Source organism: Drosophila novamexicana, unplaced genomic scaffold, assembly GCF_003285875.2.
Source record: "Drosophila novamexicana strain 15010-1031.04,08,12 unplaced genomic scaffold, DnovRS2.1 tig00000008-arrow-pilon, whole genome shotgun sequence".
Lineage (NCBI taxonomy): Eukaryota > Metazoa > Arthropoda > Insecta > Diptera > Drosophilidae > Drosophila > Drosophila novamexicana.
Window position 1 is genome coordinate 6,070,215 of NW_020824765.1, and position 9,786 is coordinate 6,080,000.

A 9,786-nucleotide genomic window follows, 5' to 3' on the forward strand; every position below is an offset into this window, starting at 1 on the left:
ACTTAGTTGCTAAATGATCCAAACTTTTGATGTGCTACCCATTGTGCTTGGGACTTGGTCCCGAAAATGCGCGTTAAAGTACTTCAATTTAATTCAATTCATAGTTATCATAGTCCAACACATCCGAGCGCCGGCTGCGTGCAGCTCCAACACCAGACTTGGGTGTGCGGGAGCGCAGCGTCAGCTGGCGATAGCCCACGCCGGGTGCATAATCAATGTTGCCGCCTGCAACGCGTGCCTGAAGATTGTTCAAACTGGTCCTGAAACGCTTCTGTGCCTGGTGATAGGAGGCAATGTCGCCATAGCTATGCTTCGGCCACATGCACTCACAGCCCGAGGGCACTGTGCGTGTCTCCGACTCCCAGCAGCCGCTGCCCTCGTTCAAGCGTATCAGATGTATGGTGCGATTGAGCTGAATGCACGAGAAACCAGTAGCCGAGCAGATCTATGGGAATGTCATAATTGTCATAAGTATTAAGTTAAAATAATGATTTATACAAAATAAGGGGACTAATATATAAAGTATGTATTTCTAACGTTCCTATATAATATTTCTATTTTTATATCATTTTAGTATCGTCAGAAAGCTGTCATCATATAACTTTTCACAGGATATCTTACATATCGGATAGTTCCTCTATATCATATAGCTGCCATATGATAATGATTGGTCTACAGGTTAGTTTTTTTTTATGAAAAATTTGATTTTTTTTTAATGTTATTTGAAATGAAGTTGTTGAATTGGTTATACTCCTTTCAAATGCGCAAAATCTTCTCAACATCGGACTACTAACACTATCTATAGAAGAAATCGGCTAATATATATATCTATAGTATTTTTGTTAATTTCAGTACCTTCACTCGATAATTTTAAGAAAATTTCCTAGTCTGAATTTGAGTAACTTCGTTTTGGTTAATAGGTGTTTGGGTGATCTTGACTTCAACCTGCCCAATCCAAACTAGCTTTATTAAATATTTTAAAATAAATTATTAAAAAATCAAAAGAATCTGAGCTCCTTCACGTTTGCACTATGTAAATGAAGTATGTTTCTAGTTCTCTTGCATTTGAGTAATAATAATAATAAAAATAAAAATAAAAACAAGTAAGAGGTTCTAGTCGGGAGCTCCCGACTAGCGAATACCCTGAACCCACTTCTTCCAATATCAAATGCATATATAAATACTATTTTAGAAGCTATATGTCAAGTTTGGTGACTCTAGCTCTTATTATTTACCAAAATTGGCAAAAAAAGGATATCGATATCGATTTTATCGATTGCTTGGAAACGGAATAAGCAAGGAGCACCTACATCTAAAATTTCAAGTCTGTAGCTCTTATAGGTTCTGAGATCCTTGCGTTCATATATACGGACGCACGGACGGACGGACGGACAGACAGACTGACGGACGGATGGCTAGATCGACTCGGCTATTGATGCTGATCAAGAATATATATACTTTATGGGGTCGGAGATGCTTCCTTCTGCCTGTTACATACATTTGGATTTTGCACAAATACAATATACTATATTTTTACCCATTTTCAATGGGTTCAGGGTATAATAATAATAATAAGTATACGCACCTCACGCTTCTCACCGACCCGTTCGTTGAGCAGGGCGCGCAGCAGCGGCAGCTCATTGCTGCGATAGTTGTAGTCGTAGTTGTGCAGCCTGGCGGGCAACGGGGCATAGTTGTTGGCACAGGTGACCTCCACATAGTGATTGGGCCGATATTCGCCATTGTCCAGCTTGACGGTAACACGCTTGGTGGGGCACAGTGATTGGTAGGTGACCTGCAAGAGTTGTCAAGAGTGTAATTTACCCTGCATGGACATGATACCCTGCTTAACTTACGCCCTCGCTGCCGCTGTGCTGTGCCGCAGCTGCAGCCGCAGCCGCTGCTGCTGGTGGCATGACGCTGCGCACGCGCCGCTTGCGCACATTTTGTATGCCATAGGGCAGCTGGGGACTCAGTTCGTCCGCATCTTTGGTGGTGGCCACGGCATAGTCCTCCTCGCCCTCAATATCCACGCTGTCGTCCGTTTCGCTTGGCATTGCATCATTCTCGTACCGCTCCGGCTGACCTGCATGCCTGCAAATTGCATATGCATAGAAAATTTAAGCTTTGGCAATGAATTAGCGACGGTCGCGCAGCTGCCGGAAACGGTTGCGGCCGTCCGTAAAATTCGCTCAAAAATATTATAGAAAGAAAAAAAAAATGGCGCTTTTGACGTTTGGCGTTAGATAGTTTTTTATTTTATTCTTCAGCTTTTCATACCCTCTATCTATTGTGAATGTGTAGAAGGGGTATCATGCTTTGTACTAATCTGCAATCATATAATGCTTTCACATATGTTCTTGATGAGGACGACGAGTTAAGACGATATAGACTTGACCGTATGTCTGTCTGTCCGTCCAGCTATGGAAGCTGCACTCTAATGGGTTTATTATTATATAAACGTGAATTTTAAATAAAAGGGTATCTGCCAGTTGTACTTTCGACTAAGTTACTTTTACTTTTTTTTCTTCTTTTTTTGCAGTTGGGCAACAAAAGCGCATCATTTTGCATTCAACTGCAGCAAATGCCAATGAATTTTTTAGCTTTCATTTTGCGGCGTTTGCCATCCGCGTGCGCGCTTTGTCTGCCCGTCCACCCCCTTTCCCCTCCCCCTTCTGCAGCAGTGGGAGCTGGGTGAAGGTGTGGCATAGACAAAGCTTCCATCGTAACGCGACTGTCGTTGGCTGCCAGCGGATTTCCTTTTTCGTTGTCAATGCTCTGCGCTGAGCGGCAAACCCAACTGCGACACCAGCAAACCACCCCGAACCACCCTGAACCACCCCGACCCACCCACAAAGCCAACTGCAACCACTCACCGCAGGGGGCATTTTTGAAGCGCACTTCAGGCAAACACAGCGGCTTTGATAGTTTTGTCGCAAAGTTTGTGAAAATGTTTAGAAATAAATGGTTGTGTTTTGAATTTGTTGCCTTGGCCGCTGCCTTATATGATGCCCAGCGGCGGGCGCGGCTACAAAGCAAAGCAGCAAAAAAGTAAAAAAATATATTTTAATCTTAAGCTACAAACAAAATATAAAAAAACAACTAAAATGTTGCATTTGTTTGCTTGCATTTATATTCAAATTGAGTTGCGGAAATTTTCAAATAGTTTTTGCGGCTACGAACTGGGAGGGGCTGCATTTTATTATTTTTCTCTAAAATTATAAATGCAAGCCTGTATTCTAATTTTGTAGAGTGGACAATTGATGGGGATATAATGGCATAAAACTCCGGTGTTTACCAACTGATCAGCTTTGAACTCTTTCTTGATGAATTTGTAAAAATTAAATACGGAAACTTTTCGGAAAAATTCACCCCTCTGTGGAAATTTCTGTAAGCAAAGTATTTTGTTTCGAAATGGTCCCAAAAGTAATACCTTCAATACGAACTAAGGAACTTGGACCGCGCAAAGCCGGGTAATTCACGTGGATATAACATTAAAGGACATAAATTTCATACGGGCGGGAAATGGTCCAAAAAGTAATACACAAAATATGAAGCAAGTAATTGGGCCCGCGCAATGCCGGGTAATTGACGTTGCTTTTATAATACATTAACTAAACTTGAAAAGCTATTGAAATGATTTGTCCTGGCATTGGCAAATGCTTCTCAATAAATTCTCTGCTCATTTGCAGGGTATTCAACCGGCGGCTTGGCGGGCGGGGTGAATTTTGTGCATTGCACAGTCTTTTGTCTTCGTCAATCTTTTGTTGGTTGATTTCAGCTTGGCGCCGCATTACGTAATCTTTGGCATGGCCATCGCAAGCGCCTGATCCTGCTAAGCCTGATCTACCCAAAAAAGAAAAAATAAGAGAAAAGAAAAACTAAAGAGTGAAAGCCAACGCGAATCAGCTTAAATGTTGGCATCAATGCTGAAGGTCTCGGCTTTAGTTGATATGCAGAGCAAAGCTGGGGCAAATCCAGCAGCTGACTCGGGGCTTAGTTATTGTCAAGCTGCTATCATATTTGGGCCACATTGAGGAATGTGCCACAGTCCGCTGCAGTTGCATGCAACGTGACATAAACACTGACAAAAAATTGCTGCTGCTAATTTTCGTTTGTTTTCCGAGAGGGCGTTAAAGTGGGATTTGCAACATACCTGGAAAGGTAGCTGCTACGGCTGTGACGTTCCAGCGGCAAATGCGTCTTTTCTCTTTCAAATCCAGCTTCAGCTTGCCACAGATTGTTGTCGTCGATGTCGTTGTCATTGTTGTTGTCGTTGTCGTTGTAGTTTTCATTGTTGTTGTTGTTGTTGTTGTTGTTTCTGTTTCTGTGCTGGGCAGCAAACATGCCTACACCTTGCACAGCCGCATTTAAGTCAGACAATTGCGAAAGGAAGTCATTCCGAGCTGCCTCGGGATTATCAACAAATTGTTGTTGCTGCTGTTGCTGTTGCTGCTGGCGTTGGTGTTGCTGCTTTTGCTCCTGGGAATTTGCGTATAGTTTTTGCTGCGGCGGCTGCCATTTGGCTGTGGCTTTGTTGTAGTTATAGTTGTCATTGTTGTCGTTCCTATCTGCAATGCCATCAATGTTGTTGTAGCCATAATCGTTGTTATTGTTGTCGTTGTTGTTGTTATTATTGCCGTAGTAGCTGCTGTATCTATTGTTTTGAAGCGCTGACACGGACTCCTCCTCGCAGGCCGATGCGAGAGTTGTGCGCCTTGTTGGGCCACCAAATCGGGCAGCAACAATGGCCAACAGCAGCAGCTGAAAATGTAACCACAATAAGAACACAAAAGATATATATATATATATATATATATATATACACATAAATATGGCGATATCTGTAAATGTTTTGGGCTAATATAATTACAAAAAAGGGCTCTCGACTGCGCAATTCGATTTGATTGGCTCCCTGAATGGCATTTAATATGCACACTAAGTCACGCTAGTGGCACAAATCTAACCACTAATTCAAGTTAAGGTCTCACAGGCTTTTGATTGATAAAAGCAACTAAAACAAAACGCAGACGCAAACTTCCTGTCGCAAAGTTCAATTCCCCTTTGGTTGTTGACAATCAATGCGTCGGCATTTTGTCAAAACACCAAACAAGAAGTACCGAAAATTCAACACCCTTCTTGACCGATTGCTGCCTTAGGATTTAAATTATATAGTAGTTCGATTTGATACGGTTTACCTCCTGGAAATTCAAGATTGCTCTCTATATTATTTTATTTTACTTATAGCTAAGGATCAGAGCTAAGTTAATTATAATAGTTCTAATAGTCCGATCCGGCCTGCAAACTTTCAAGATAACAGCTTTAGCACTGAGAGATTCTTTTGCATATAAATAGACACATAAACATGACTATAACTATTCGGAGTTTGTTACTGATAAAGATGTCTTTCTAAGCGTCACACACTTTATCATAACATTATGAAACTCCGTGCAAGAGTATTGAAAACCTCACAAAACCCTAAAACCAAAACCGAACCCAAACAAGTTGTCCAAAACTTTCGAGCCTTCTCCAATGCCGTGCGGGCTGTTTAGAAATAGGAGGATTGCACGCGCCTATTCCGGCTGGCTGGGACATGAAAAACTTTTAGCAACCAGCCCTTGGACATACTTCCATTGAGTGAGTGTCCCAGTCAGCCAGCGTCAGTGCCAGTCTGATGACTTTGATTATGTGCTCCAGTCGCTCCCTCCCTCCCTGTCGCTCAATCTGAAAGTGCCCCCAAGTCAAATAGAGTCGTCCTGGCGCGTCATCTCATTTGGGTGCTGTTTTCAGTCCGGATAATGCCTCTGACTGCCGTGCGACCCCTGCGATAATATGCCGCACGCGTGGCTCAAGGCTATATAGAACATATGTATATTATGTACTTTATAGGTATGTAGTCCTATATTTTACCACATTCATAATAAGCACACGATACGTGACCAAATAGTTGGCGCCTTAAAAGAAAATGTTCTAAAAACTATGCAATGCCAAGTGGAAAGAGCGCAATACGTAAAAATTGAATGCTGGATACTCTATTATAGTTAAGTTTTAAGGAAATAACAAGCATTTATAGAAACATATATGAAATACTTATTAGAAACATAGAAGCACAAATGCAGGGCTGAATATAAAAAATTAGTAATATTCTGGTATACAAATTTATAAATTGTTATTGTATTAATTTAATTATAATTTTGTAATGATATTATACTTGTTTTTTTACTGTCATTTTTGTTGTTAGCACTACGTTTTACAACACTGTTTGCCAGATACTCACATTCGAGCCTAGAACTTTGCTGTTTAGTTGACTGTGTCAAGTATTTTGTCCATTCCTCCATCTTATTCTATGTAAGCACCAAAAACTTAGATAATCTGATTGTAATATATATATCATTATATTATATATATTACATATTTTCGGATTGTAAAATATTTGCCTGAAATCTAGTAAATCTGATATTTTAAGAAGCCCAAAGGCGTTCCGTAAGTCTTAAATAAGGTACAAACCGAAGCATAACTAGTATAAATCTTTCACTTTGGACTACAAGTTCTTTTATCTCCAGCTAGTTTTACATGCGCACAACACACATACATATATCTAAATGGCACATATGTACACGGATGCATATAGTTATATGTATGGGAATCTTAGTTTCTTGTTGCTGTGGCTTTGTAAGATTTCTTTTATGTCTGCTGCTGTGGCATTTCCTGCCTATCGTCGCTTGGCCCAGTGACTGCCGCAAAACTTCTTTCATTTGCGCTTTTTGCCCCATGTTTGCCCCGTCCCCGTTTGAGCCCCTGCCCTGCGCCCTCTAAGCGCCAAGCAGACCATGTTTGGGGCAAGTTTGTCAAACTATTTGTATGGAATTCACAATTTCTGTTGATGAAGTTTCGCACAAGCCGCTCGCTGGCTTACGATGGCCGCGTGATCTGCGTGTACAAGTGTTTATGGAATTGAATACTTAGTGCGGGGGCGGAAGTAGAGGGCTGGGTTGATGGCTGCTTGTTGTGAGTCCATTGACTGCCGGTTGGTCTTACAGGTGGCTTTGTCTTAGTTTAAGACAACTTTTCATGATTTGAAGTTGTCAGCATAAGCCGATTTCGACTGCTGGGGCAAGCTGATTAAAAAATATAGAAAAAGGGTCGTTCAATCCTAACGGAAGGTTTAGAGACCCTCAAAATCCCTGCCACACGCCTGGTTATTTCCTTTTTTAAGCTTTTTAGCGCATTACATTTCTTTTTTAAATATTTCCCATTCAGTTTAAATATTTATATAATTCTTATTTATTCAGGCTACAAAAACATTTTTCATATGTTTTAATTTTAATCTTAATATAAGTTGACGTGTATTTTTAATGCCGTTTTTAATGAACATTAATTAAATAAATAATTGCTCAATATGTGTGAGTACGTGTGTGTATGTGTGTATGCGTGTGTGTGTAGTTGAATATTATAAATATGGATTCGCACGTGCCAAGGACAATTGAAATTATAATTTCATAATTTATTGTGCATGTTTGCAATAGTTTGTCTTTGTTCTAGCTATAAACTATTATTTTTGGTTTTTGGTTTTTAATACCCTTTACTTATTTGGAGGCTTGTTAGAACATAATATATTTCGAGCATCCAGCTTTGCCAAGAATGTGTCTTTTACGATAGTTTTTACTTCTTGGCAATTACATTTTTACACGAGGAATGTTCTTTATTTTCCATATTATTTGGCTGCTTTAAAATCTGTAATTTTTTCCAATTTTTCTTTTACTTTTTGCTAGATGTATTTTACATATCATGGAAAATCCATTTTCTTGGACTTTTTCCTGAAGCTCATTCTTCATTTTATTTTAGTTTTTACTCTTTAGCTTAACTCTTTTTTGAAACAAAAACCTTTTTTGAAAGAAACCTTCTTTTATTTCATATTTAATTATTTTCCGCTAATCCCATTCCTTTATTTTTCTGCATAAATTGTTTTCATTTAAATTATTTTTAATAATCAAATTGTTAACCGCAGTTTGGCCCATGATTACTTTTTTTATACAGGGTATTTGTGCGTCCTTTACATTCTTTTGTATTATTTTTATCGTTTTGTGGGCATATTTTGTTGCTGCCATTCAATTACATTTTCAATCAAACTACAATCCGCCGGGCAATGTTCAACTGTCGACACGCGCACACAGACACACACACACACACATATACACACACGTACCACAAACATATGTAAAGTGCCAATATATATATATGTTTATATATATTGTATATGGATTGCATAAATTTGTGACCTTTGAGTTTTCAATTCAATTTTGTGCACGGCAGCAATTGTTCGGCAAAACTTTGTCCTTACACCAAAAGCGCAAAAACAAGCAACAAAGTACACACACACAGACACACACACACTCGCAAAGGCACACTCAGTCGCAATTTGCATGCATTGGGTTGAAAAGGGGGCGTGTGCTGGGGGCGGATGTTGCTGCCACTCGAAACATAAAACAACAGCAAAAAAAATTTAGAACATGAAAATTTTACATTGCTTTTTTCGATTTGTTTTAATTGTTGCGCTCGCTCCATGTTGTTGTCTTTGTTGTCGTCGTCGTCGTTGTTATTGTTGTTGTTGTTGCTGTTGTTTGCTTTGCAATAATTTGGATTGGTCTCTGGTTGTTGTTGGCTGTTGGCTGCTGCTGCTTGCGTTTTGGCAATACATGCGGCTGCTCTGGCGATTATTATTGGCAATTGTCAAATATTAGTTTTTGTTATGGTTTCATCAGAGCGAAAGCATTGATGGCGATTTTAATTAATTTCAAAGTTTGCCAATATCAAAAGTTGCCTACAAGTTGCCCTGTTTTTGTTTTTGTTGTCGTATCGCAATTTCAAGTGTTGTTAGGTCAATTTGCCAACGTATTTATGAAAATTTTATGCGACTGTTGACCTTCAAAATAGAACATGAGTTAGGTGGAGGTTTTTTTTTTCATGTTTTGGCGTATTAAAGTTTTGTCACCAAATTTTTGGCGAGTATAACACTCCGTTAAATATATGTAAAGGCAGCCTGAACAGTCGACTCGATATTGTTATAAGCGATATAATATAAGTTAATAGCCTTTATATATCTAGCATTTATTTTATTGGAGAGTATGAATGGTCGACTTTTTATTGTCATATAGATGTGCGGTGAATAAACACTCTTCCTGTTTGGTTCGTATACCCTTATCTATACCACATTAGGGTTTAATTGATATTAATAATAATCAATATTTATTAATATTTTCATTTAATTTTGTTACTTAGGATTACAAAGTAACATGAGATAACAAAATTATTTATGCAAACATGCAACAGGCTATTCTAATTTATGGAATTTTATTATTAAAATCTATCTAAATATAATGAGCAGATATTTATATATAAAATGGACACAATTGTTATTTAATTTAGTTCTGCAATGTCGCAAAATTTTTCTCTTTTACAGATTACCGCACCCAAGCAACGCAGACTACAGCCAGACAACATGGGGACTTCTCGAAGGCGAACTTTGTATCTCCTAATCAAGCTCACGTAGTTCGGATTAGATTCAACTAGTCATTGACTAAACTCTTAATCTTCATCAGCTCTCTGTTAACCAAACACGGGCAGGTAAATATATTTAGTTCTACATTATTTAGTTATACTTTTTGTATTTCTATAAAAGAACTAACATAATATGCCACTGCTGCTGGGCTTAATACATAACGTTATATATTCTTTAATCTTCAGCAAAGAGCATTTAATTTGCGGCACCTCAAATATAACGTTTTT

General features: G+C 38.9%; 1 protein-coding gene across 1 annotated transcript in view; it reads right to left on the reverse strand.

Annotated features, from left to right (window-relative positions):
* Positions 1 to 15: 15 nt before the first annotated feature.
* Positions 16 to 9,786, reverse strand: part of LOC115764027 (probable serine/threonine-protein kinase yakA) — a 24,591-nt gene continuing 14,820 nt past the window's right edge. Inside the window, exons 2-5 of the mRNA XM_030706862.1 lie at positions 4,157 to 4,764; positions 1,857 to 2,094; positions 1,586 to 1,795; positions 16 to 445 (exon numbers count right to left, since the gene is read on the reverse strand). Of these exons, the coding sequence (XP_030562722.1) occupies positions 89 to 445; positions 1,586 to 1,795; positions 1,857 to 2,094; positions 4,157 to 4,764 (1,413 nt within the window). The 3' untranslated portion in view covers positions 16 to 88. The remainder of the gene's footprint in view (positions 446 to 1,585; positions 1,796 to 1,856; positions 2,095 to 4,156; positions 4,765 to 9,786) is intronic.